Raw genomic sequence first — 25,483 nt, 5'->3', positions numbered from 1 at the left:
GCTGGCCTTGTCTCTAGGCCTTGTGGCTGTGGGTGGGTGAGAGGGGTCCCTGAGGGCAGGGCAGAGGTTTCAGTTTTTGTGAGTCTTGTCACCATGGGATGGGCACTTAGTAAGTAGTTGTCCGTTGAAGGAAGGAAGGATATTCATTTAGCATAGGTCTTTATGGGGGCGTTTTAGGCTGGTACGATGGAGTTTGTGGAAAAGGCTGGGGAGAAGAGGACAGTCAGGAGGGAGGCTCAGGACAGCAGAGCAGGCACGGGCAGCTCTTGTGAGGAGGACTTTGGCTTACCATGAACTGGCTATGTGCTTGAGTGGAGCTGGCCAGGCCTTGGGTTCTGGGAGCTCTGACCTTCAGGATTGCTGAGGCCAAAGCACAGAGCTGGAAGGGCAGGCCTTGCGGGGGCGCCATCCTCTGGGGAGCTTTGGGCCAGAGCACCCACCCCATCATGAGTCAGAAAGATCCCTCTAGTTGATGTCAGCAAGGAGCCAGGCTGGAGGAGCAGACTCGAGCAGGGAGACTTGGTTTGGGGAGACTCAAATAGGGAGACTTGGGAGGGGGGAAGTCGGGAACAGGGAGACTCTAGGTGGGAGACTCAGGGGAAACTTGGGAGCGGGGAGACTTGAAGAAAGAGACTCGGAAGGGGGAGACTCGGTGTGGGGGAGACTTAATGTGGGAGACTCGATGTTGGGGAGACTTGATGGGGGAGACTCAGTGTGCGGGAGACTTGATGGGGGAGACTCAAGTGGGGAGACTCGGGGGGAAACTCAAGTAGGGAGACTCGGGGGAGACTCAAGCGGGGAGACTCGGGGGAGACTCAAGTGGGGAGACTTGGGGGAGACTCGAGTGGGGAGACTCAAGGGGAGACTTGAGCAGGTAGACTCGAGTGGGGACACTTGAGTGGGAAGACTCAGGGAGACTCGAGGCGGGAGACATGGGGAGACTAAAGGGGTAGACTCAAGGGGAGACTTGAGGGGGAAAGTGAATTAGCCAGAAGGTGAGCGAAAGTTTCCAGGAGAGAGGTGACTCTAAGACGACAGGGGGTGGGAAACAGGCGGCCGCCCACAGTCTAGAGTGCTAGGGACCCACCCAGTGCCATTTGGGTGACAACTCCCTGGTTTGTTGAGGACCCAGTGCTGGGGGAGGTCATGTCATGGATTGTGCTCAAGAGCCTCCTGCAACCCCACACAGAGCAGGGTTGGGAGCCTACGGACTCCCCTGTGTCCAGAGGCCATGGCTGCAAGGGGCTGCCACGGTGAGTCTCATTGGCAGAAACAGTGCCAGAAAGCTCTTCAGTCACAGGCGGGCTGGGAGTCGTCATCCCCCAGCACCAAAGGCCACCGTGGCCCTGCACTTTCCTTCCACCTAGACAAAGCCCAGAAAGCACCCCACCTGGCTGCCTCTGACATCTAGTGAATGGGGGTGCATCCCCTCTTACGGAAAGTGTGCACTCTTTTATTTTTTTCCAACAAAGGAACAAAGAGGAATGGCCCTTTCTTCTTTCCGTGTGTGCACACGCATGTGTGTGTGAGAGAAGGGATAGTCCTGGACAATACTGTCACAGGCAGCCTCTGCCTCACTAAGCAGCAGCCAGGGGCTCGTTTGTGTCTCAGGCCCTCTTGGGAGCAACGCACCCCCAGGCTGTCTCGCAGGCCCGGGCTCTCAAACAGGCCCCTCTCCCGCCTGAGGGTTGGGGCAGCTGGAGCCCGGCATCCCGCAGTTGATAGCGATCCTGCATGGCGTGTTGATCGATGGCAGGACCTCTGGGTCCCACTTACCCGGGCTGAGTGGCACATTGTCGATAGCAGTCAGTTAACCAAGTCCTTAGTAACCAGCTGGTCTCATCAGCGCCTCAGCCCTAGCCACGGGTTAAAATAGAAACCCCTCCTGAACAGCTAGATTGGACCTGACGAAGATGAATGTCTAATTCACTCGGAATCTCCTTACCGCTGCCTATAATAAAAAGCCTGCTCCATACATTCACCCCCCTGCTGATGTTTCTCTGAAATTAAGTATCAGGAGGACATATAATAGCCCAGTTCCACACCAGGCCAATATTATCAGATTGATGTCAGCAGTGATAATAGGAGAAGGATAAGTTGATGAGATTCCATTTATTAAATAAAGTGAAGAGAGCACACAGAGGATTTGGGGCCGCACGTGTGAGCAGGCTCTGGGCGCGCTCTGCAGGAGAATCGATGAGGGAGAGAGAACAGGGTCTGGGGTCTGGCCCTGAATCCCTCTTCCTGTCCACCTGGGAGCTGGAGTGTCCGCAGGGATGGGAGCGACTTGGCTGCCTACAATGTGTGCGCCCAAGATGAGAAGTTGCCACCCATGCTCCTGCCAGGCCGGTCTCATGGCAGAACACTTCCATTCACTTCCATTTGCTTTTCTTCCCACCTCTGTGTTGATGTGGCAGGCTGCCATGAGTTCGTGTCTTCCTCTCTCACTTTCCTCCCTGTGGCTCCTGGGCTGGGAGCTTCCTGGCTGCCCACTGGGAGTTGGCAAGCTTCTGCCCCATGCAGAGCCCTGCCTAACGTGGTTCGGAGCGACTGTCTTTGGTTTTTCTGAGTACCCTTGGTTGTCTCTTTCAGAATGTCTTGGAATTTTCTCAAGGCAGAGTGGAGCTCATGTGGCAATGCATAGAGCAAGAGCTATGGAGCTGAGCACACTCCGCTCTTCCTATCCCGGCCCCTCCCACTGCTCTGTGACTGTGGGCCAGTCACGTGAGCTGCCTGTGACTCACCAACCCCGTCTGCAGAACGGGACAGGAAGGCCCAGCTCACAGGGTTGTTGTGAACCTAGAACACAGGAGGCGCTGACAGGCAGAAGTTCCCAGGACCACAGACATCTAGATCCACTCTCAAATGAGGCCGAATTTTCTGCCTGTGCTGTTGACCATCAGCTCCCCTCCCACAGCCTGATCCTCACCCCAGATCTCTCCCACTGCGGAAGACTTCCTGGGCAGCACCTGGAAGCAGCTTTAGGAACCTGCTCATAAGCTACGGCTCCTCCCCTTTTCTGTTGTGTGGGTTAAGGTGAGTCAGTTCATCTCTAAATAAGATAACACCTTACAGGGGAGGATGGAGATTGGGGACACCATGTGCAGACCCTGGCATGGAGCCTGGCATGTGGTGGCCATTGGAATGTAGCAGCTATTGCTGATGTGCGCCTGGGCCCAGCCACCATGCCGTGGAAAGTGCACGCTGCTCTCAGAAAGGGATCAGTGATACATTGGTCCCCCGGTCATTCCTGCCCATCCCTGCTCCCCACTCTACTTCTGGGGAACGGGTCCAACCCCTTTGTGGCATGCCTGACGACATGGGTTTCCCAGGGCTGCCAAAACAAAGCACCACATGTCAGGCCTTTCAGCCCAGAAACTTATCCTTTCATAGTTCCAGAGGACAGAGGTCCACAATCAAGGTGTTGGTGGTCCAGGCTCACCCTGAGGCTGGAGGCAGAATCTGTCTCGGCCCCTCCTAGGCTTCTGGTGGTGCTGGCATCCTTGGCATTCTGGGACACACATACTGGCGGGCACACATATCGCTCTACTGTCAGGCTCAGTCCCCCTAGTGCCTCCTCCCTGTGTGGTGGTCTCTGTGTCTTGTCTCTTCTTCATATGAGAATATGAATGGGATTCATACTGGATTAGGGGCCTACCCTACCCCATATGCCCTTGTCTTAACTAATCACATCTGTAACAACCTTGTTTCCCAATAAGGCCATGTTCCAAGGCTCCAGGAAGGACATGAATTTGAGGGGATCATCAAACCCACTAACCTTTGCACATGCCTAGTTCTCAGGAGTCCCTGGACCCCTCAACCTGACCAGGTCGTCTTCTTCTGATAACAATTTGTGACCAGCACCCTCTCCAAACTAACTTAATCCAAAAGTGGAACATACAGGTTTGTGCTACAAGAAAGCTAAAAATAGTACCTGGCTTCGAATTGAGGAACTCATTTGGTGTTTGGATCTGTTTCCTTTTGAACAGTGGGCCATGGAGTTTGGAAGCCCAGTTTTATGTTCTCCCTGGAGGATCACGGTTTCACCCCATGAATGGGCCCATGAATGGGTTTGTACGAGCCCAGGCTGGCTTATGCGGGCCAAACCCATGCTACCCACACCGGGAGGGGAGACCTGAGAAATACAGGGGTGTCTCTGCCTTACCTGAGAGTCCTGCTGTGTGAAGTCAGTGCATTAATAGACAGCGGTGGCACAGCTCCTGCCTTGTAGCACTGCCTGGTCCAGTGTTTCCTTCCCTTCAATGCCCCTGCTTGGCAGAGTCTCAGATACAGCCAGTTGTGTGCTTTGAACCAGCAGGCTGTGCTGCTGACTCTGAGCCAAGGAGAACAGAAGGGACAACCTGACCCTGCCCAACAGTCTGCAGTTCCTATCTAGGCACAAACAGGCAACACTTCATAACCCAGTGGCGGCCCTGGACCCAGGAGGTTTGTGCAGTCATGGACAGCTACACAGGCGCCTGCCATGGACGGAAGGGAAGGCTGCACGGACACCTGCCGTGGACGGAAGGGAAGGCTGCGCGGACTCCTGCCGTGGACGGAAGGGAAGGCTGCGCGGACACCTGCCGTGGACGGAAGGGAAGGCTGCGCGGACTCCTGCCGTGGACGGAAGGGAAGGCTGCGCGGACTCCTGCCGTGGGCGGAAGGGAAGGCTGCGCGGACTCCTGCCGTGGGCGGAAGGGAAGGCTGTGCGGACTCCTACTGTGGATGGAAAGGAGGTTGCACAGAGGTCTGCTGTGGACGGAAGGGAAGGCTGCACAGACTCCTGCTGTGGACAGAAGGGAAGGCTGCACAGAGCCTTATCACTAATGGGAAGGAAAGGCTGCACAGAGGCTTGCTTGGATAGAAGGGAAGCGTGTAGATTGTCTTGGATATGAAGGGAAAGCTGCATACAGAATTCTCATGGATGGAAGGAAAGCTGCACAGAGGAATGTTTATGATGAGAAGGGAAGAATGCAGAGCCTTGCCATATAGGAAGGAAGGATGCACAGAAGCTTTTCTGATGAGAAGAAAAGGCACAAAACCTTGTCATGGATGGAAGTGAACGCTGCACAGATGTCTTGTCATAGAAGGAAGGGAAATCTTCAGAGACATTTGTTAGGGAGGAAGGGAGGGCTGCACAGTGGCTTGCTGTGTTATGAATGGGAAGGAAGACTGCACAGAGGCTTGCCATGGCTGTGTAGGGAAGTCTCCACACAGAATTCTCATTCCTGCACAGATGATGGGAAAAGAAGGCTGCGCAGAGGACTGTCATGGATGGAAGTGAGCACTGCACCAAGTTTTGTCTATGAGGGAAAGGAAGGCTTCAGAGAGGCTTTCTGTGCATGGAAGAAAAAGTTGTATGCAGGGTAGTCAGAGACAGAGATAAAGGCTGCACAGCGGCCTCCCATAGAAGTGTAGTTTACAGGGGCTTGTCCTACAAGAAGGAAGGTCTGCAGAGAGGCTTATTGTGGATTGGCGGGAAGGCTGCGCACTAGAATGTCTATGAAGGGAATGGAAGACTGCAATGAAAGTTGTCAGATAGAAGGGAATGCTACAGAGAGACTTTTTTTCTTTTGAGACAAAGTCTCGCTCTGTCTCTCAGGCTGGAGTGCAGTGGCATGTTCTCTGCTCACTGCAACATCTGCCTCCTGGGTGCAAGTGATTCTCCTGCCTCAGCCTCCCAAGTAAGTGGGATTACAGGCTCTCACCACCATGCCTGGCTAATTTGTGTATTTTTTGTAGAGATGAGGTTTCACCGTGTTGGCCAGGTCGGTCTCAAACTCCTGACCTCAAGTGATCTGCCTGCTTCGGCCTCCCAAAGTGCTGGGATTACAGGCATGAGCCATTGCATCTGGTCTGCACAGGATTTTCATGGATGGGAAAGAAAGGCTACACAGAGGAATGGCTATGATGTGAAGGAGAGGGTGTTCAGAAGCTTGTCATGGGTGGGATGGGGCAGCTGCACAGAGCCATACCATTGTTAGGAAGGGAATGATGCAGAAAGCATTGTTGTTGATGGGAAGGAAAGGTTGCATGGATTGTTGTTATGGATTGAAGGTTGCATATGTCATAGATGGGAAGCGAAGGTCGCACAGAAGCTTGTCATGGATGAAATTGATATGGTTTGGCTCTGTTTCCCCACCCAAATCTCATCTTGAATTGTAATCCCCACGTGTCGAGGAAGGAAGGTAATTGGATCATGGGGCTGGTTTTCCCCAGGCTGTTCTCACGATAGTGAGTTCTTACGAGACCTGATGATTTTGTAAGGGGCTCTTCCCCCCTTTGCCTTTCTGTCTCATGTGCCACCATGTAAGATGTGCCTGCTTCCCCCTCCACTGTGATTTTAAGTTTCCTGAGGCCTCACCAGCAATGCAAAACTGTAAGTCAATTACCTCTTTTCTTTATCAATTACCCAGTCTCAGGCAGTTATTTATAGGAGTGTGAAAACAGACTAATACCAAAAAAAATGAATACTGTACAGAATGTTGTCATGTAACTAAGGGAAGACTTCATAGAAGCTTTCCATAGATAGAAGGAAAAGTTGCATAGAAGCTTTGCATGGATTGGAAGGGAGGTTGCTCAGAGGCGTGTCATGAGTGGAAAGGGAAGGGTACAGAGGTTATGGATGGAAGGGAAGGTTGCACAGAGACTTATGATAGTGGACCCAGACCAGAGAGAAGGAAGAGGGAGGGAGGATCTCCTGGGTCTCTAGCTAATTATGGGTTCTTCACCAAGTGTAGTGCATTCTGCCTGAGGAGAAATGGGAATGAGACCAGGGGCCAGTCAGCCACCAGACATGTGAGGTCAGTTCCCTCATCCAACTGGGAGTGGGCTGGGGACACAGACCACCTTCTTAGGGCACTCAGGCTGGCGGCAGAGTTATACCAGCTCTCCGACAATGGCAGGGTGACAGGTCACAGTGTCAGGGTGCTTGAGGTAGCCTGAGGTCCATGGGAGACCTAGCAGGCCGTCAGGTCTGGGTATAGTCTAACTAGGCCTGAGATCTGGCCCTGCTTTTCAAATGACGATCTTAAGCAAGTTACTTGGAGACACTGGGTTTGTTTTTGTTTTGTGTTGTGTTGTTTTGTTTTAAGGAAAAACAGAGTTTCTACCTTATGTGGGTCTGCTTGGGATTAAATGAGATAATGCTTAGCACATTGTGTGGTGAGTTGTAATTACCCAAGAAATGAGTTTTTGAACTGCCTTGGTGTTTTAGAAATCTGTGGCCTGCGTTATGTTTTAAAAGCATCACTGTTGGCTGGAAGTAGAGAGGACCATTGAGAGGCTATTTAATGACAGTGAAGACAAGGGCATGGGCTAGGGCTCTCCTGTAGGCTAGACTTGGGGGCGTTCTGTGGGCATGGGGGCTGGAGAAGTTGGGTGCTCCGGGTATGCAGCTGGACCAGCTGGGTGTTGGTGCTGCCTACCCAACTGAAATTCAGAAGGAGATGCTGGGGTGAGGGCTAGCCATGCCTGGTCCCAGTGGGCCTGTGGCCACCTGCTGGGCTGCATGGCAGGCAGGAGACAGCAGGTCTTGAGCTGGGCACCATGCTGGTGTGCTGAGAGGACAAGGGCAGGGCCACAGGTGGAGCTTACACACAGGCGGAGGCCCAGGGTCCAGCAGAAGAGAACCAGAGTGAGGGACCAGAGAGGCAGTGAGGGCCAGGCGGGTGTTGTCAGCCGAGCAGTGAGGCTCGGCATGGGGCCCAGGGGAGTGGGGCAGGGGGAGCCCCAGGCAGCACCTCTCTGAGCAAGGAGAAGCTGCTGTGGCCTGGGATGGAGATGGAGGCAAAAGGGGGTTTCGATTGGAAAAACTTTTCCATATTTTGAGAGATGAATGTGTTTTGGGTGGAGTGCGGGGGATGGAGAAGGTCCAGGAGAGGAGGTCAGTGGGAGAGGCCTGCTCAGGCACAGGGGTTGGAAAGGAACCACGCGGGGCCTCTACACTCTGCTGTGTCTGTGGTCTCAGCAGACAGGGTGGGTGCTCTGGGGGTCAGGCAGACCTATGTGGCCTGCTCGCCAGGGATCAGGACCCATGTGCCCTGTCCATGGTCATCACACTCTCAGGGCCATCAGGAGGCTGTGTGTGGGGTCTTCTGTAGTCCTATTTACTGAACGCCGATGATTCCTTCAGGGCCACACTGCGGTACTGAGCACATTCTGACTGGGCCGTCTTGGGCATCACCTGCCATTCTCCTGCCATCCTGTCAACAGCTCTGTGGGGCAGGGTCCTCCTCTGTACCTGATGCACCAACCACACAGTGGGAAGTGACAAAGCCAGCGCCTTGCCCCAGGTTTGTCTGATCCCAGAACCTGTGTTCTTTCCACTAGACCAAGAGTCCCAGCCTCAGGCATCTGCCAGCTCCTTGTTAAAGGGACACCGTGATTATGCAGACACGCTAATGCCTTAACATGCCTGAGGAGGAGGCACTACTGAGGCTGGGCGAGGTCTGAACTAGGTCTTGAATGATATCAGAGCTTATGCTGTAGAGGGAGGGACCCTTTAAGGTAAGGTTCCACCCTCCAAGCCCTACATCTGCAGTTCCACCACCCCAGCATATCCTCAGCTCTTCTCTGCCAAGTGCCTCCAGTAACCCATCCTTTCTGCAAGCGCACCCCACTCCGGGCCCTGGCCCCACCTCAGTTTCTCACACTGATGGCTAGGTTGCTGTGAGAACTGCACTTCACAGCACACACTTCTGTTCATCTCTGGGGCAAGCGGTGTTACTGTTCCCATTGTAACGAAGAGGAACATAAGAGCCAGTGAGGTGAGCCAACTTCCTGGGCATTGCCTATGATGCCTGTGCAAACAGACACCCCATACACCAATGCAAATGGCATGAACCCCTTTGAAGCCACATGGACCATTAGATCTTCATTCTCCAAGGAAATGTCCTCACACAGGGGTACAGGACTTATTTCTATCCCTGGTAAGTTCGTGGCACACTTTGGATACCTTTATCTGTGCATGTGAAGAGTAGCTGTTTGCAAGACGATGTTTTTGAACATGGGAGCTGTTTTGTATGCATTGTAAACAGGGTCGTGGTGTGCCAGGGCTGGGAGGGGTTCAGGGTGGATAGAGTGCACCTACTTTTGTGAATGGCTTCACCCAAGGCCTAGCCCTGCCTGCTTCAGAGAAAGCTTTTTATTTCCAGAGCTGTTCTCTCCCTCTCTTACCCCATTCAGAGCCTTTTTATGACAAATGGGTGAAATTTCTTCCAGTTGACATTTGCCTCCCATTCTGTCTCCTCATATTGTTCTCATAAGTCCCAGCAGAGAGGCTGCCATGGTCCCACGGGCAATACTGGCATGGAGGGGATAGATTTCACCATGGCCCAGTTTCTCCTGAACTGGGAGCCCACTGAGAGGTTTGCCCTCAAAACACAGAGGCCCTTGTCCTGGGACCTGAAACCAAAGTCAGAAAAGCCAGTGAGGAGGGGACACAGCCAGGTTGACCATGGGGAGAGGGGCAAATGTGGCTGTGTCTTCCTGTGCGTTGCCATTCTGCAAAGGAAGTGTCAGCGTCTCTGTTGTGCCTCTGTAGAGGGCAGGGCTTGGCAGGTCAGCGCTCCAGCTCCATGAGGCTCAGCCGCACGACTCAGGCTGGGGCCACTTAGCCTCCGCCTGTCCTGTCCCTGACACCTCTTTTCACATAGATCAGTAAGCCTCACAGAGTTACAGCTTAGGACAGCTCTGCCCTTACCAAACCTGGGGCTTCCCCTGAGCCACTCACCATGACACACAGGGCCCCTCAGTGCCTGCTGGCCTCCACGGTGCAGCCAGGAACCAGGCTCACCAGGGCCCCATGAGGGCAGGGTGGGGTCCTGCTTCAGGGTAGTGCAGCAGAGGCTATGATGGAAGTCATGCTCTGGGGTCTCAGACTCGAGAGGGCCAGCACCGTCAGGAGGAGCAGAAGACATGGCAAGAGACTGGTAGGAGGGGACAGCAGTACAGGTGACAGGAGAGAGCCCAGGGAGACTGGCAGTGCCACTGAAGGCGCCCACTGCCCTGCAGATTTAACCCTGCCTGGGGAAGGGAGAGCACAGCCTTCCAAGGATGGAGAGCCAGGGAGCAGAATAGGAGGGGAGGCCTCTGCGATGAAGGCAGAGAGCCAAGATCTGACCTGTGACTTAAAAGCGCTCTTAAAACAGGTGTCCCAACAGTCAGAACCAAAGTCGTGTGTGCAGTCCCTGGGAACGCCTGCCTGAGACAAAATGCCATGAGGCCAGCTGTCCCCCAAGAAAGAAGCAGCCTAAAAAGCCCACAACTAGACACACCCATGTCACAGTTCTTAAATACAGATGTGGAGCCATGCTTAAGCACCTGGGGAGGAATCAGGGGCTGCCCCAGACACCCCAGCTGTATTCTTGCCCCAGCTGCCTGTGCGGCAGCTGACGCAGGCCAGCAAAGTGGGTCTCCAGAGCTGGGCAGAGGACTGCACGCCAGGGGCTCATCTGCCCTGCATATGTAAGAACGAGAGGTCAGTGCAGATAAAAGACCTCCCCCCACCTCCCGCCCAGTCCTCTTCAGGAAATAAGAGGACCCTTTAAGAATTGGTGCATACAATGTAGACATGAGCCAGAATTGTGACCTCAATGGCTAGGATGGGGTGGAATTCAAGGACCCAGGCCAGGGCTAGGCCACCATGGCCTGCCCCGGCAGGAAGGGGAAGGCGTGCTCTCCTTTCACATCCTTTACCTCGGCAGTGGTGTGGCATGGCAGCTACAGGCGGCTGCACCCCACCCCAAACTCATCCCTCCCCGTCTTTAATGTAGGGACTGTTCATTTTGCTGGTGCCCTGGGGATGAGTCTTGCTGGCCTTAGCTGAACATGGGACACACACTGCTCATGTTAGCGATGGGTTAGACATGGGTATGTGACCTGGTCCTAGACAGTGAGTGGAGGAGAAACCTGGAGTGGGGTTTGAGGGGAGCATTGTCCCGCCTAGTCAGATGAGACAGCAGAGAGACCTGCTCCTCCCTGCTACCTTTGATCTCTACTGCAGAGAGGACTGCACTGCATTCAGTGGCCTGAGGATGACATGGACGAGAAGGGAAGGCCAGGCCTGCGTGGCATCACTGCTAAGTCAGCAGTGTACAGAAGTGTCCACCCGCAGACTTCTGGAGTGAGACAGCTAAATACAGGGTCCTGTTCCCAAGCTGTCGATCATACTGATGCTGGTGGTTTCTAGCTGAGGAACTGTGTTCGAGATATTGTTAGATGATAATGACTCTGGAGACCCTGGTAGGAGAGCAACTGACCTACATGTCTCTCTCTCCACGTGCCTGGAGCAGAGCTGTGGCATGTGTGACAGTGATCCTTTCTATTGCTAAGAAACTTAAGGAATGGCTTTCTACATTTTTACAGCTCTTTTTGGTGCCCTTAGCCATGAGTGGTGTTCAATTTGGAAAGGCTGTCAAGTGGTACAGTAGGTCCATCTACAGCTGGGAAGGGTCCTGGCCTAAAACCCACTTAAGAAAACAAATTAGCAGCAACAGTACATCCAAAGGCATGTAAATAAATATGCCCCGCTCCTCCACTGTCCAGCTGTGTGGCCTTATTTCTCTGAGCCTCAGTTTCCTGATTTATGTGAACAGCATGATGAACGATAGTGTCTGCTACCAGAGCTGTGAGGAGCAGCACTGAGCACGTGCAGCAACCAGAGGACAGCGCCTGGCCGGCAGGGAGTGCACAAATGTGCTGCTGTGTGTCAGTGTGTGAGTATGTGTGTGTGTGTGTGTGTGTTAGAGAGAGAGAGGAGTCTGGAAGGAGACCAACTGATCCAAAACTATGCTCAGGAGGCTGGGCCAGTGACTGAATTTAGTGTCATCTATGTTTGCTCTTTTTTCCCCACAATTTTAGAAAGTGAACTTATTCACTTTTGTGGGTTCTAAAACTACTTTGAAAAAGAAAGAAAAGAATAGTCAATTACCCCCAAAGTATTATCGTGGTTACCTCTAAGAAGTAAAAAGAACATTTTTCATTTCTTCAGACATTTCTGTAGAGTTCATTTTCCTTGTTGCACACATATTAGTTTTAAATCAGGAGAAAAGTAAGTCACATGGTTATAGTCATGGGTAAACCACAGGCACAGGAAAGCAGCTGACAGCTATGCTGGGCACAGTGGGGCGGGCTGTCCCAGGCATAGAGGGATGGCTATCCTGGGTGCAGCGGGAAAAGCTGTCCTGGAGGTGAGCTGCACCGTCCTCATGGGGGCCCTCCAGTGGGGGTAAGCTCGCTGGGCTTTCCTGCCTCCTGGAGGTGCTCAGGCCCCAATGAAGGAGCCCGGTGTGGAGCCCCAGACCACAGCACATTTCAATGTCTGCTATATTGTGAGCCTAAGCCACTGACCACAGGGCTTGACCCCTGCGACCGTCCTTTCATTTCTAGAATGGGAAAGCACAGTGCTTCTCTCTGAGGGTTAAAAGGACGCTGGTGGGTGTCAGGGGCTTAGCCTAGCGCCTGGCAGGTAGGTAGAGTGAATGTGAATTCTCTCCCCTGCCTGCTGGCACCTGAGCCCCAGGCCTGCCTGCTCATGTCTTCTGCAGGCCCCGCAGGGTGGAGCCCATCTGCTCAGGGCTGCAGGCCCAGATCCTCCACTGCTACCGAGATCGCCCGCATGAGGTGCTGCTGTGCTCAGACCTGGTCAAGGCATACCAGCGCTGCGTGAGCGCCGCCCACAAGGTAAGGCCTTGCCTGCCTCCCAGGTTTCCAGGGGGCTTGGGAGGTAGGGGAGGTACCGCTGTCTAGCATTGGAGATCTCTGCCTACCTTTTCCTGTTAGAGTCAGATGCTCCACCTGGAGGTATCTGCATTTGCAAAGGGAGGGATTCTTGAGTCTTCACTTTCCTCAGTCACCTGCACACTCTCCTGGCTGCTTCCAGGAGCGCCTTGGACATCTGGCGCTGGGGAGATGATCCCTGTGGCGTTTGCCCTGTTAGGCTGGGTGGGAGCAGGCTGGGTAAAGTCAGGCCCCACCTTGAAGGGCCGGGCCCCTTGTGGGTGCCAGGGACTTCTTAGCTCTTAGCACTTAGGGGTGGGAGTGTGGCAGAGGCCCGAGTGCAGACTGGGGGTCCTAGCAAGGACAGGCCGTCTGGAAGAGGAGTGGGAGCAGGTACGGCCATCAGAAGCTGCTCACAGCCACCCCCCCTGAGCTGGTCTAGAGGGGTGTGCTGACTTGGCCTTCCTGGTGAGTGGTCCCAGGTCTCTTGTGCTCTCTGGTCACCTCCCACTCCAGTGGGCCTCGGTTGTCCTGGATGCCTGCGATGTGCTCCCAGCCAGCTCCTACTGTCTTCCTCCCCCACCCCCAACTGCTGCTGTCTATCCTAGATAAGTCCTCCCCCTTCCCAGGTCCCGTAGGGTTCTCTGGTGCAGTCAGGCTGTTCCCAGCCACACCTCACCCTTGCCCCACCCCAACAGGACAGCTCCCACCTTGGGGAGCATCATTCACTCTCAGGACACCTAGTTTGGGTTCCCTGAGGAGTACAGCCTGTTTGTGAAAATGTATGGGAGAAGCAATAGAATGAGGTCTCCTTTCCCACAGAAAAGCCTCTTTGGCCTGAGTAGGAGACAGGCTGCTTTAGGTATTTGGGGTGGAAAAGGCTAAGGCCAGATGCTCTGTGCTCTCCAGCTATGTCTGAGGGGAAATCTCTCCCACTGACCTGAGCGGGGTCCTACAGCCCCGGGCCTGTGAGAGCTTCCTCGGGTCATGCCCTGCTCACACCCATCTGCCAAGGCTGATTGTTCCACCCTGGGCTGGTCACAGCCCCGACCAGCACCGACTGTCCCTTCATGGCCAGAGCACAGCCCAGAGGTAGCTCCACACAGGACGAGTGGATGCGAGGCCTCTGTCAGCCTTCTGAGAAAGGGAAGCCCTGGGTAGGACAGGCAGCCTCCTGCTCCATCTCAGAGTGTGGGAGGCTGCTCACTCTGCTTCCACGTGGGCAGGAGGTGCTGGGGTGCTGTGTAGGCTGGGCCAGACCAGGGCCCTTCGCACCGACCAGACACTTAGCTCCCTACTCACCAGCAAGATGAAGCCTCCAGATCCTCCCCACACCCAATCAAGGGCAGCTCCGAGTCTCTGTTCATCACACACCTAACTCTTTACCCAGGGATCTGCTGCAGCCTCTTGGCTTCCTGGCAGGGCCCACTCCTCAGTGACCAGCCCTCGACTCCATCCTCTCTCCATCTAGCCTCACCTCCGTGGTAATTTTCAGCCCCTACCCACCACCCCCAAGAGTATTTCTTTAACAAACACACCTCACCAATATATATTTCTTGCACCTAAGCAAAAATGTGATTACCAAGGAAGACAGATCACAAACCCTGAGAGAGGCTCTGGGACACTGCCAGGCCTGTCTCCCTCCTGTCCCCTACCCCTGACATGACTAGCAAAGAAACCAGAGACAGTGATGGCAGCGCCAGAGGTGCTGTGCTGCCTTGGCAGTGTGTGCATTTGGGGACAGCATATTCAACCTGACTCCCTCGGAGCCCCAGCACCCAGACACTTGGTTGGTGCCCTGTGTATGAGATATGGCAAGTGCTGGAGAAACTCTCACCACCCTTCGCCAGCCTCCACCTCAGAGGGCTGCTGGCAGAGCCAGAGAGCTGGGGGTGAAGGGTCCCTAAGAGAGATTTGCTTCTGCAAGGGGCCAAGTGGCAGGGGACAGAGGCCCACATGGTCAAGGGCCTTGGGGTGGGACAGCACTGCTTCTCTCTCCAGGATCTAGCATCTGCTCTGGGGCTTCTAGGGCAGGTTGGTGATGCCTAGGCCCAGAGCCTGGCGCCTGCCTATGTATGAATGTGCTGGCCGTCTCAGATGAGGACAGGGACCTCAGGCTCTCCACAACAGGACCCTGACTGTGTGGACCCCAGCATCCCAGCAGGCTCCCACTGAGCTGCAAAAAATCAGAGAACAGAGGGGAGGCCTTGACGAGGCAGAGCAGAGTTGGGTTAGACTCTTCTATACCCAAGGTGCTTGTCAGAAACACCGCAGCAGGTTGAGGGGATGGGGGCAGGGGACCTGCCTTCTGAGCCAGCCCTGGGAGAGTAGAGGAGAGGGGAGCGTGTGCTGGTGTCACTGTCGCGTGCAGTGAGGGCCTGTCCCCTGCTGCGGGGGACTGTGCTGGGCTCCAGGGTACAGAGGTGAAGAGATTCACTGATGGGTCTCCAGGTGAGGAGGGAGACCAACTCATAGCTGCTCCCTGGGACGTACTTGCTGTCACAGGGCACTCTGCACAGAGCTGGTGGGCATGGGCGGAGTAGGCCCTGACTCAACTCTGACCTGTTCTCTTTGTAGGGCTGAGGAGCAGACATCATTCCCTGTCCTGGCAGTGACTTGGAGCCCTGAAGAAGGGACCAATCATGGGACCACAGTCCACAGAGCCCTAGGCCACAGCCACTGTGCCCTGCCGTTTCCTGCTGGGCCCCTGCATATGCCCCTGAGCCTGGGGCTGCCATGTGTTTAGGAAACAAAGTATGCGCTACTGTCTGAAAACAAATAAAGCAGATGCCTTTGTTTTCAGTCGTTGACTCACTGGCAAACAGTCACTGCTGCCTACTCTGCGTCCAGCCCTCTGCTGGACACCAGCGAAGTGGAGCTGAGGAAGATGGGCTGCTCCCCTTGGGGAGTCCCTGGACTGGCAGGGGAGATGGCCTGGGAACCCCTAATTACATTGCAGCAGCAACAGCAGGCTGCTGCGGAAGCAGGGATGAGAAGGAAGGGGAGCAGGCCTTTCTAGGGATGGCACGGAGGGAGAGCAGGCCAGCTTCCTGCAGCGAGTGCTGCCTGTGCCCAGGGAGGAAGCTGACCAGACAAGGGCAGGGCAGGCCGGAGACCCAGCAGAGTGGATCCCAGGTGTGAGGGCAGCAGGGGGTGGAGGAGAGCAAAGGCAGGCAAGGCAGTCAGGCAGTGTGGCTGCAGAGGCGGCAGGACTGAGGTGCGGCAGGCTGAGCTGGCACTGTCTCTGAGTGACGTTGCTCCGGCTGTGAGGTGGTGCCAGGGAGACAGGACTCAATGCCAGGGAGCATCACCAGTGTGTAGGGCCCCGCACAGCTCAAGCCCAAGGTGGGTTAGTGGGGCTGATTGGCAAGACTGAAACCGACTGAGCGACAGAAGAGGCCAGGTGACTTTGAAGTCTCTGACTTGGGTGTTGGGGGTTCTAAAATAAGGAATGCAGGGATTGAGGAGGGCAGATGACAAAGTGGGTTTGGGACATGCTCTCCCTGGTTGGTGTCCAAACACTGGCCTTCCAGTCCTTGACCTTTGGCCATGTCCGCCACCCAAGGTGCCCTGGCCACACTCAGCCTGTACCATGCCAGCAGGAGGATTTTGGGGTGGAGCCTGGGATCCTCTAACTGCTCTGCTGGTGACCTTGGGTTTCCTGATAGAGCCCTTGAGGAGTCCCCATGCCATCTGGAGCTGAAAGCCCGCAGCCTTGACTCAGACTTGGCAGCACAAACTTCCCTTCTCAGATTCTCAGACTCAGAGCTCAAGGGGTGAGTTGGGGCTTAGGCGTGTCCTATTGGCTGGGCGGGTAGCATACTAGCAGCCAGGCAGACAGCTTTGGGAGACTCCCTCTCTAGGAGTCCCGGGTCAGCCTGTGGAAACACACAAGGAGACTCCATGCAGTGTGACGCAGCGAGGAGGGGTGGGGTGCACTGGGCACCCTGGCCTGAGCGCTTCGGGGAGGGGCCTACTAAGAGGAGGGGTGAGGGGTCACAGGTCAGGCCTGTCCACCATGCTGTTCTGACTCCCTCAGAAGTGTTTGGCTTCCAAGGCTTTGTCCAACTTCAGATCTCACAGGAATAACTTTCAGCTGTTCATCCCCTTCTCCAGGTGTCACTTTTGGGGGTTAGAGACGCATCCTGGGGTGGGAAACGGACTCCCAGGTACACAGACACCTGTGGGCTGGATGTTGCCTGAGCCTGTACTAGCTCGCTCTGTCTGGGTAACAAACCACCCCCAGACTTCATAGCTTAAAACAACGCCCATTTTATGTGGCTCATGATTCTGCTGGGTGGAGCCTATGGCCCAGGCCCATTCATGTCAGCCAACAGACCTGTGACCCCAGATGGCCTCCTGTGTCCAGCGACCAGCGGCCCCATGGTTTCTTCCAAATGGCCCCTCCTCCTCCAGGCTAGTTCGGGCTCCAGTTTCACGCTCCCACACAGCCAGAGAGCCAGCTTCCAGCGGCATGCACTTCCTGATCCTCTGCCTGCGACTCCTTGTTCCTTCATTCCCTGGTAGCGAGTCTGGTCAGACTGCAGTTGGCCTGAGAGGAGTGAAAAGACCTCTTTGGCCTCTGAGCTCCACAAAGCTCCCTCCTGCTTTGGGAATGGGGCCAGAACGAGGTTGGCAGTGGCAGTGGAGGGTAGCAGCAACAGCCCTCTCCCAGGGCCTGTGCAAAGAGGCATCCAGGGACAGAGGCTGGCAGAGCAGCCTCATGAGATGGCACTGTTACCCACACATCACTGCATGATTGACTCAGACCAGGAGCTGACACAGGTTTGAAGGCCAAAGAGCAGAGCTGGGGAGCAAGGCCACAGGGGTGGGAGGTGCGGGGCAGGGGCCGGTAAGGCTCTCCAGGGGCTCATGCAGAATCCAGGGCCCTTCCTTCAGGTCCCCCACTGCCTCTGGCCCCTGGCTGGCTGAGTCTGCTTACCCCTCTCCCTCCTCCCCATAGTGTCCTTAGCCCTGGGCCTCCCACACCCCCAATTCCACACATCTGTCCCGAGATCTTGCAGGATTTTCATAAACTTCCACTTGGTCCTAAAAATAAGACTCACGCCTGACCCTGACCAGTCTGTCCACTTTCCACCTCCATGTCTGGCTCATGGCCCCTGCCTGAGACTCTTGCCTCCTCCTCCTTCAGGCTCTGTGCGGGAGCTTCTGGTCTCCTTCCACATTCCTCAAGGGTTAAGCACTGTGTGAGTCCTCAGAGCCCTCCTCCTGGGTGCCCACCCAGCCCGGACACAGGCCTCCAACCCAAAGGCAACACAGTGTGTGCACAGCCCGCCGGCTTCTCAAGATCAGCCTGATGTGGGCTCCTCTTGGCCACCCCTGGTCCCTGGTACAGGCAGGTAGGGAGTCATTTGGGGACCAGGACTAGTCTCAGATGAGGACAGGGCACCTGTCCTCATGATGATGAGATGTAAGGACCATTACCAGCTTCTTCAGTGTCTCCGGGCCTGTTGGCATCTGCCTGGAGTCCTGGGTCTTGGCACCTCCTATAGTGGGTTCAGGCAGGAAGGGAGCCCGCTGCACACAGGGAAATCCACAGGCTCTGCAGGCCTGGGGGCCTCAGTTTAAATCCTGACTCTGCCTCCTGTTGGCTGCCAAGAAAGGCCAGCAATTCCCTTAGGCCTGAGCCTCAGTTTCCTCATTACAGAACAACTAAAGCAGTGTCTAGGATTTATAGGGAACACCAGTGGCCCACTCCGCATCCACCCATCTTCTTTTAGAAACAGCTTTTCAAGTTTTCTGAAGAACCACTCTCCCCAACTCTATCAACGACTCCTGTTCCCCTCTTCCTACCACCTTCACCTCCACACAGGGAGAGGGTTCTAGAGAGCAGAGCCAGCAGAGGCACACAGCCAAGGGATGGAGAGACTGTGCAAGGTCATTGAGCACCTGGATCCAGCCAGACCTGAAGTTAACCTGAGCTAGCAAGTTTCCCTTTTTGTCTGAACTGGGTTTTTGTCATTTGCAACAGGACTTCTCTGTGAGAGAGCATTGTTCTGGGAAGCAAATGTTCTCCTGTCAGCGCCCAGCTTCCCTTTCCTTTGAGCCAAGTTGAGGTGGCAGGTTTGACTCTTCCCAGCCTGGGGAGGGGAACACTGGCTTACACTGACTCTCCCCTCAGGGCAGCTTCAGAAGCTATCCCAGGCCCAGCTGCAGACTCTGCCATAGGGACCACAGGGCAAGACTCAGGAATGGACTTTGTAACTGGAGAGGAGCAGACAGACATGCTAGTGGCAAAGTCTGAGGCGCTGATAGGGAGGTGGGGGAAGCGTTCTGAGATTTCTTCAACCAGACCAGTTGGAAGTGAGGCACCCACGCACACCTCACCTGGTGAGCTCCTGTCCATCCTTAGGGGCCCAGCTCCGACTTCCACCCCTCTGTGCCCCCATGCGCACCTACATACCTTTAGGTAGAGGCTGGAGGCTCCTCTGAGTGAGTCCCTGCAGTCTTCACCTGAGGGGGTAGAGACAAGACCTGGGGGAGCTCCAGTGGATGGGGCTCTACTCCCCAACTCCAGCACCCCTGAAGGACCAGGGCATGTTCAATTATTTCTATCAGCTTCTCTCTCCCTCATTGTTTTCTGGGGGCTTTGGATTGGGATGAGGGAACGAGCTCCTGACTGTGCACCTGACATCGTGCATTCCTCTCCTTGGGTCTCGGTGTCCACCATGCAGGATGATTGTGCAAATGTGTGCGCATTGGTGTGAACCGTGTGTCCAAGTATGCAAGTGTGTGTGTATGGGTCTGTGTGCACATGTCCATCCTGCGTGTGTATCCATGTGTGTGCACACATGTGAGTGCATGGTGCGCCAGCACACATGTGCAAGCATGTGCATAGGTGTGTGTACCTGTCCATCTGTGTGTGTTCATGTCTGTGCATGTGTACTTGAGTTTGCGCACAGCCAGCCAGTCATGCTCAGCACCTACGGATGCTCACGGGCTCTTCCCAGCCTGGATATCAGCCATTTCTCCACTTCCTCAGAGCCAGATCTTTGCCCCTCCCCTACTGGAGACTGTGTGTGTGTCCCCAGGGCCATCTGTAACACTGCGTGGGAGTGTGAATGTTTGTGTGTTCTCATGTGTACCTACACCTCAGTACCTCCATGTGGCTGTGTGTGGTAGGAGGTCAGGTCTGAGAGAGAAATTCACGGGTGAGGAGTGTGTCCAGCAGGGTGTGCACCTAGAGGAAGATGCTGCAGGCTCGTGCCCCGGCTGAGTGACCGTTAAGCGGGAGTATTAATACTCATCCCACCAGTTGCAGGGGCATTCTTGGTGACGACATTGGTTGTATCATTCAGGGTCCAACCAGGAAGATAGCACCCTCACTTTTGAGCAGGGAGAGTTGAATGCAAGGGATTGGTCACAAAGGAGATGGAGGAACTAAAAACCCAGATGGGATAGTGTGAGAGATAACTCAGATCAGCAGCCGTAGGACCTCCTGCCACCTGGGGCTGCAGAGACAGAGGGAAGAGGCAGGATCACCCAATGGAAGCTGGCACCGCAGGGGCCCTGCACAGGGAAGCTGGGGCCTCTAAGGAGTCACAGCAGCTGTGAGAGGGCTGCCCATGACAGAGGAGGTGGAAATGCCCTGGCTTCGTTCTGCCCTTAGCCATAGGTAGTGCCTTCCATGGCGGAAAGCCGGCTGCTGCCGGCCACCCCCTGTGGTAGAGGAATGGGTCTGAGGAAAAGGCCCAGGAAGGTGCCTTAGTGGGACCATGTGGGCTGTGCTGAGTGGTGTGTGTGCCTGCATGTGTGCCTATGCTCAGGTGGGCATGTGAGATGTAGCTGGAATGGCAGGTGTGTGCATGTCCCTATGCACCTTTATTCCTTGTGTCAACAGGACAGCCTACAGAGAATAGTGCCAATAATCAAACTGAGCATTTATCAGACCTTTACCATGTGCCAGGTACTGTGCTGAGCCCTTTATAAATACTTACTTGGTTAAGGTTTCACATGACCTTGTGAAGTAGATACTGCTGTTATCCTCATTTCATAAGTGGGGAAACTGTGGACAGAGTGTGAGTGATTTGCCCAAGATCACGCAGTCTAAGAGCCAGGGCTGGGCTTGGAGCCACCTGGCTCTAGAGTCCTGTGCCTAGTACCAAACTGTGCCTGCTGTTGGAGTCAGGGCCCTGCCTGTGTGCCAGGCAGGGCTCTGACACCCAGAGTCTTGCTCTGCTCAGCTCCAGGGACCCAGCTGAGGAGCCAATCCATTCCCCTTGCCTCTCCAGATGGGAAAGGTGGCCGCTGGCAGAAATGGCTGAAGTTTGTTCCTTCCCACATCATTACTGGCCTGGGGAAGTCCTGTGACCCCAGGTCAGGATCTAAGCCAGGCACCACCAGCAAGGTGGCTGTGAGCCCTGGAACAACAGTCCAGGTGAGGTGGGAGAAACTGGTCCTGCCTCAGCCTCTCGCTGCACCTCACCCTCCCATGGCACTGCCACCCCCGCAGGTGCAGATGTGGCCGAGATGCCCAGAGTCAGGTGACTGGGAGGGGAGTAGGAGCACCCAGGAAGGTGCAGAGTGGTCACAGTGGTGCTGCCACGGGAGGTGAATCACTGAGACCTCCTGGGAGGCCTCATTGGGTGAAATGCATCAGAAGCCTTTCAGAGTGTGCAAACTCACAACAGCAAGCAAAACAAACCCCACAACATCCCTCTGTTTGCTATTTACAAGAGACATCACCTTAATTATGAGAGCACAAGTTGATTGACAAGAAAGGAATAGAAAAAGTCCTGCAAACTGTAAGAAAGCTGAAATGCTTGTCTTAGTATCAGACTGAGCAGACTGAGACAGGAATCATTATAGGCAACAAAAGGGGACATTTTAAATAACAGAAGGGACAGCTCACAGGAAGACTTAGAACCCCAAAATAAAACATGGGTGCACCTAACAAAGAGCTTCAAAATACAGGAAGCCAAAACTGGCAGAATGGAAAAAGCAGTAGCCCAGTCCGGAATCATCATTGGAGATTTGGCAATGTCTACACCGTTTGCACAGCAATTCTAACGCTAAGAACCAATCCTAAGGAAGGAAGCATGTGTGCAGGTCCTGTGTCCTGGGCGCTCATCCTGATGTCTGCTCACTGCCTCCTCCCTTTGTTCACACATAGCCCTGACGCGCCCGCCCTGGAGCCGGAGCATCCAAGCCTTGAGCCACTCCTGAGCATGTAAGTCTGTTTTCTCATCTGTAAAGTGGGGAAAAGTACAGGCACCATCCCCTAAGGGAGTTGAACGCTCATGGAGTTGGGAACATAGGGCAAGTCTGCCCTCCAGGGAGGCCTTGGCTGCTGAGAGCCACTTTACCAACAATCACACCCTAGGGGCCAGGAGCTTCATCCCTTGCCTGGTGATGGGGTGGGTTGTAAAGGGTGTCTTCACTGGGAGTGATTTGGAAGGGGGTCCCAACTTGGGAGCTAGCCCAGCCCGCCCTCTGCCCACTGCCCCCTCCCTCATCATGTGGGTGTGGACCCTGGTACCTCCTGAGAACTGCCCTGCAGGTTCATCTCTGAGTCGGCTGCTCAGGGCACACAGGGAACTAACATCGCTCTCCCCTTTCTATCCTAGGTGCCCTCCAAGCAGTAGTGATACCAGTCTGTTTCCTCATGGGCTTAGGGTCTAGCAGGAAAGGTGGCATTTGCCATCATTTGTGGTGAGGCCCCCAAGCTCAGGGCCTTGGAGCTTGGCCTAGGTCAGTGGTCCCCAGCCTTTTTGGCACAAGGGACCAGTTTTATAGAAGACAAATTTCGCATGGATGGAGTTGAGGCGGTGGGGAATGGTTTCAGTATGAAACTGTTTTCCCTCGGGTTACTGGGCATGAGCTAGATTTTCATAAGGAATATGCAACCTAGATCCCTCACATGTACAGTTTACAATAGAGTTTGTACTCCTATGAGAATCTAATGCTGCCTCTGATCTGACAGGAGGCGGAGCTCAGGGAATGCTCGCCGCCCGCCGCCCCTGTTCCTAACAGGTCAGGGACTGGTACTGGTCCACAGCCCGGGAATTGGGAACCCCTGGCCCCGGTCATGTGAGGTTAGAGGGCTGAGCCGGTGCTAGCCAGGTGAAGGGGCTGCTTTGTTCATGCATTTTTCAGGGAGTGGGAGTTCTTTTGTTGTTTAGAGCCAGTATCTCACTCTGTCATCCAGGCTGGAGTGCACTGGCTTGATCCTAGCTCGCTGCAGTCTTGACCCCCTCCGCTTAAGCAATCCTCTTGTCTCATCCTCCCAAGAAGCTGGGACTACAAGTGTGTGCCACTAGTGTTTATAATAGTGTCAAAATATTGGAAAAAACCTAAATGCCCAACAATAGGGGATGAAATAAAATGTGGTACCTCCATAAGATAACTCTAAAGCCTCTAAGAATAGGGATACTGAGTGTATTCACATGGCACTCTCTCCACTCCATTTAAAGTAGCAGGCACTGTACAAACTCATTCTTTAGATGAAAAAAATCTTACCTATGCATATGTAAAAATATGTAGATGCCCAGAGAAAAAGGTCAAGAGCGTTATACATTAAAATGTTATCATGCTTTTATCTGGGGATAGGATTATGGATGTTTTGGTTTTTGTTTTATAATTGACTGTATTTTCTGTTTTTCTACATTAATCTGAATTTTGCTTATTACCCCCAGGCTAGAAGCCTCCTGAATATAGATGTTGGACATGGTCTTCCACAGTCTGGGCCTGTCCGGTCGTGGCCAGGCAGGGTCCACTCTTCCAACACATCTGGAATCTTCATTGGGTGCTACCTGGACCCAGCTCTTCAGCCCCCAGGCCGAGCCTGGATCTCCTTGAGTAAGGTGCTTTCCCTGCCTGCCAAGCAGGGAGAGGCAAGGGGATAAACCCTGCGGAGGAGGAGAAGGGGGAAGAGGGACAAGGCAGGAGGCCACTGTGTGCCGGAGGGAGGCCCCTAAAGCCATGGGAGTGGCAGCCGCAGGAGGGGTCTCCGTTGTTTATTCACCCTTTGTGTTCATATACTGAAGATAGAGCATGAGCAACACAGAGGGAAAAGCCCTGTCCTCTGAGCTTAGAGATCAGTGGGGGAGACAGACCAGATCAAAAACAGGTTCTATAGGGTGGTACACAATGCAGAAAAAGCAGAGGGGATGGGACAGCCCGAAGCAGGCTGGGACAGGGGCTGCGGTTCCCTGCACTCCTCCTCTCCTCTCCCAGGAGAGACACCCACACATAGGTGAGCCACCTCATTGCCCTGGCCCTGGGACCAGCACCGCCCAAACCGGTTCTCCATAAGGAAAAACACTTCCCCCTCATGTGATATCCTGCCTCATTAAATTTAATGGGCTGGTTATTCCCGCTAAATAAACATCAACTAATTATGAAAAACGTATTTGCCGAAGTTTGACTATGAAATGGACAAACCAATTACATGGTTATTCAGCCTCAAAACACACTCAGTAATGAAGTGGGGTGCAGACCAGCAGTGGGAGGGATGGGGGAGCGCCTGGGAGGCAGAGCTCCCCTCTACCCTTTCCCATGCTGCAGAGCTTGGGGGCCCTCCAAATGTCAGCATGCTGGACAGAGGCTCAGAGTCGGTCACCCCCTCCTGCACAAGTGACAGAACCCTCGCTGAAACTGACTACCGCAACGAATGTGTAGGCTTCAGAAGTCCAGGAGTGAGCTTCAGGCCAGCTGCATCTAGAGGCTTAACCACAGTTACTGGGACCTGGGCTTTCTCCTTCCAGCCCAGCTCTTTCTGTCCCCATCATTCTGTTCTCAGCTTTCCATGGGTCCGAGCTCTGGTGTAGCTTAGCAAGGTCCTCTGCTGAGGGGCTCGCCAGGCCAAGATGAGGTGAGGCACCCCCTGTGTCTCCATGAGAGGCTCCAGCAAAGCCCACCTTACAAGGAGAATTTCTCTTTCCCTGAAATTCTCCGTTTCAGGGTTAAAGGTCAGATAAAAAACAACAACAACAAAAACCCTACCGCTAAGAAAGTAATATTAGAAAATCCTCCAGGGAGACCAGTAAGCATATGAAAAAAACTGTTCTACATCATCACGACTAACCAGGGAACTGCAAACTGAAACCACCAAGAAGTGCTTCTACATCCAAGCAATGGCTGAGGTGAAAGGACAGGCAATACCCAACGTCAGGGAGAAGGAGCAACCCCCGGGGGCTCACTGCTGCTGTGAGGAGTATGAAAGGATGACAGTTGCTTCGGAAAATGGCTTGGCAGTTCCTTATAAAGTTAAACATCCGCCTACACCGCGATGCAGCAATCTTACTCCTGAGTTAATACCCAAGAGAATGAATATGTATGTCCTCTAAATAGTACGCACAAGAATGTTCATAGAGCCTTACTCATCACAGCCACAAGGTTAAAATAACCCAAGTGCTCATGGAAAGTAGAATGGTTAAGTTGTAGTTTATTCATACGATGAAATACTACAGCATCACGAAAAAGAACACACTCGAGCTCCCTGTAGCAACATGGATGGATCTCTCAGACATCTCATGGTGAGAGACAGAGGTAGATACAGAAGAATTCACGGTTGTATTAGCTATCTACTGCCTCCTAACTAATAACCACAAACTCGCTTGCAGCAATGCATGTCTGTCCCCCACTTTCCGTGGGTCGGAGCTCTGGTGTAGTGCAGCGGGGTCCAAGACTGCCCTCCAGATGTGGCCAGCCTGGCTTCCTCTCTGCAGCTCAGGCTCCTCATTCAAGTTCACCTGGATATTGGCAGAATTCATTATCTTGCTGGAGGACCGATGGGCTGTCT

At 54.1% G+C, this 25,483-nt stretch overlaps 1 protein-coding gene and 1 long non-coding RNA gene across 18 annotated transcripts in view; both read left to right on the top strand.

Moving 5' to 3' along the window:
* CHCHD6 (coiled-coil-helix-coiled-coil-helix domain containing 6) overlaps window positions 1–15,522 on the top strand; it is a 238,431-nt gene extending 222,909 nt beyond the window's left edge. For 10 of the 17 annotated variants that reach the window (XM_074033226.1, XM_005547894.4, XM_074033221.1 and 7 more), the window contains 2 exons: window positions 12,549–12,684; window positions 15,298–15,522. In XM_074033226.1, the coding sequence (XP_073889327.1) occupies window positions 12,549–12,684; window positions 15,298–15,303 (142 nt within the window). In that variant the 3' untranslated portion in view covers window positions 15,304–15,522. Of the gene's footprint in view, window positions 1–8,134; window positions 8,295–12,548; window positions 12,685–15,297 lie in introns of all 17 variants that reach the window. The other 7 variants (XM_015446310.3, XM_074033218.1, XM_015446305.3 and 4 more) reach the window with 1 other exon arrangement.
* A 2,895-nt stretch (window positions 15,523–18,417) lies between these two features.
* Window positions 18,418–24,087, top strand: LOC141409715 (uncharacterized). Its single transcript, XR_012431597.1, has 2 exons — window positions 18,418–21,910; window positions 23,376–24,087. It is a non-coding gene; the product is annotated as an uncharacterized lncRNA (long non-coding RNA).
* The last annotated feature ends 1,396 nt before the right edge of the window (window positions 24,088–25,483 follow it).

The sequence above is a fragment of the Macaca fascicularis genome, chromosome 2, assembly GCF_037993035.2.
Source record: "Macaca fascicularis isolate 582-1 chromosome 2, T2T-MFA8v1.1".
Classification (NCBI taxonomy): domain Eukaryota; kingdom Metazoa; phylum Chordata; class Mammalia; order Primates; family Cercopithecidae; genus Macaca; species Macaca fascicularis.
The sequence above is the reverse complement of the archived record's forward strand: the minus strand, read 5'-3'. Positions and strand labels throughout refer to the sequence as shown.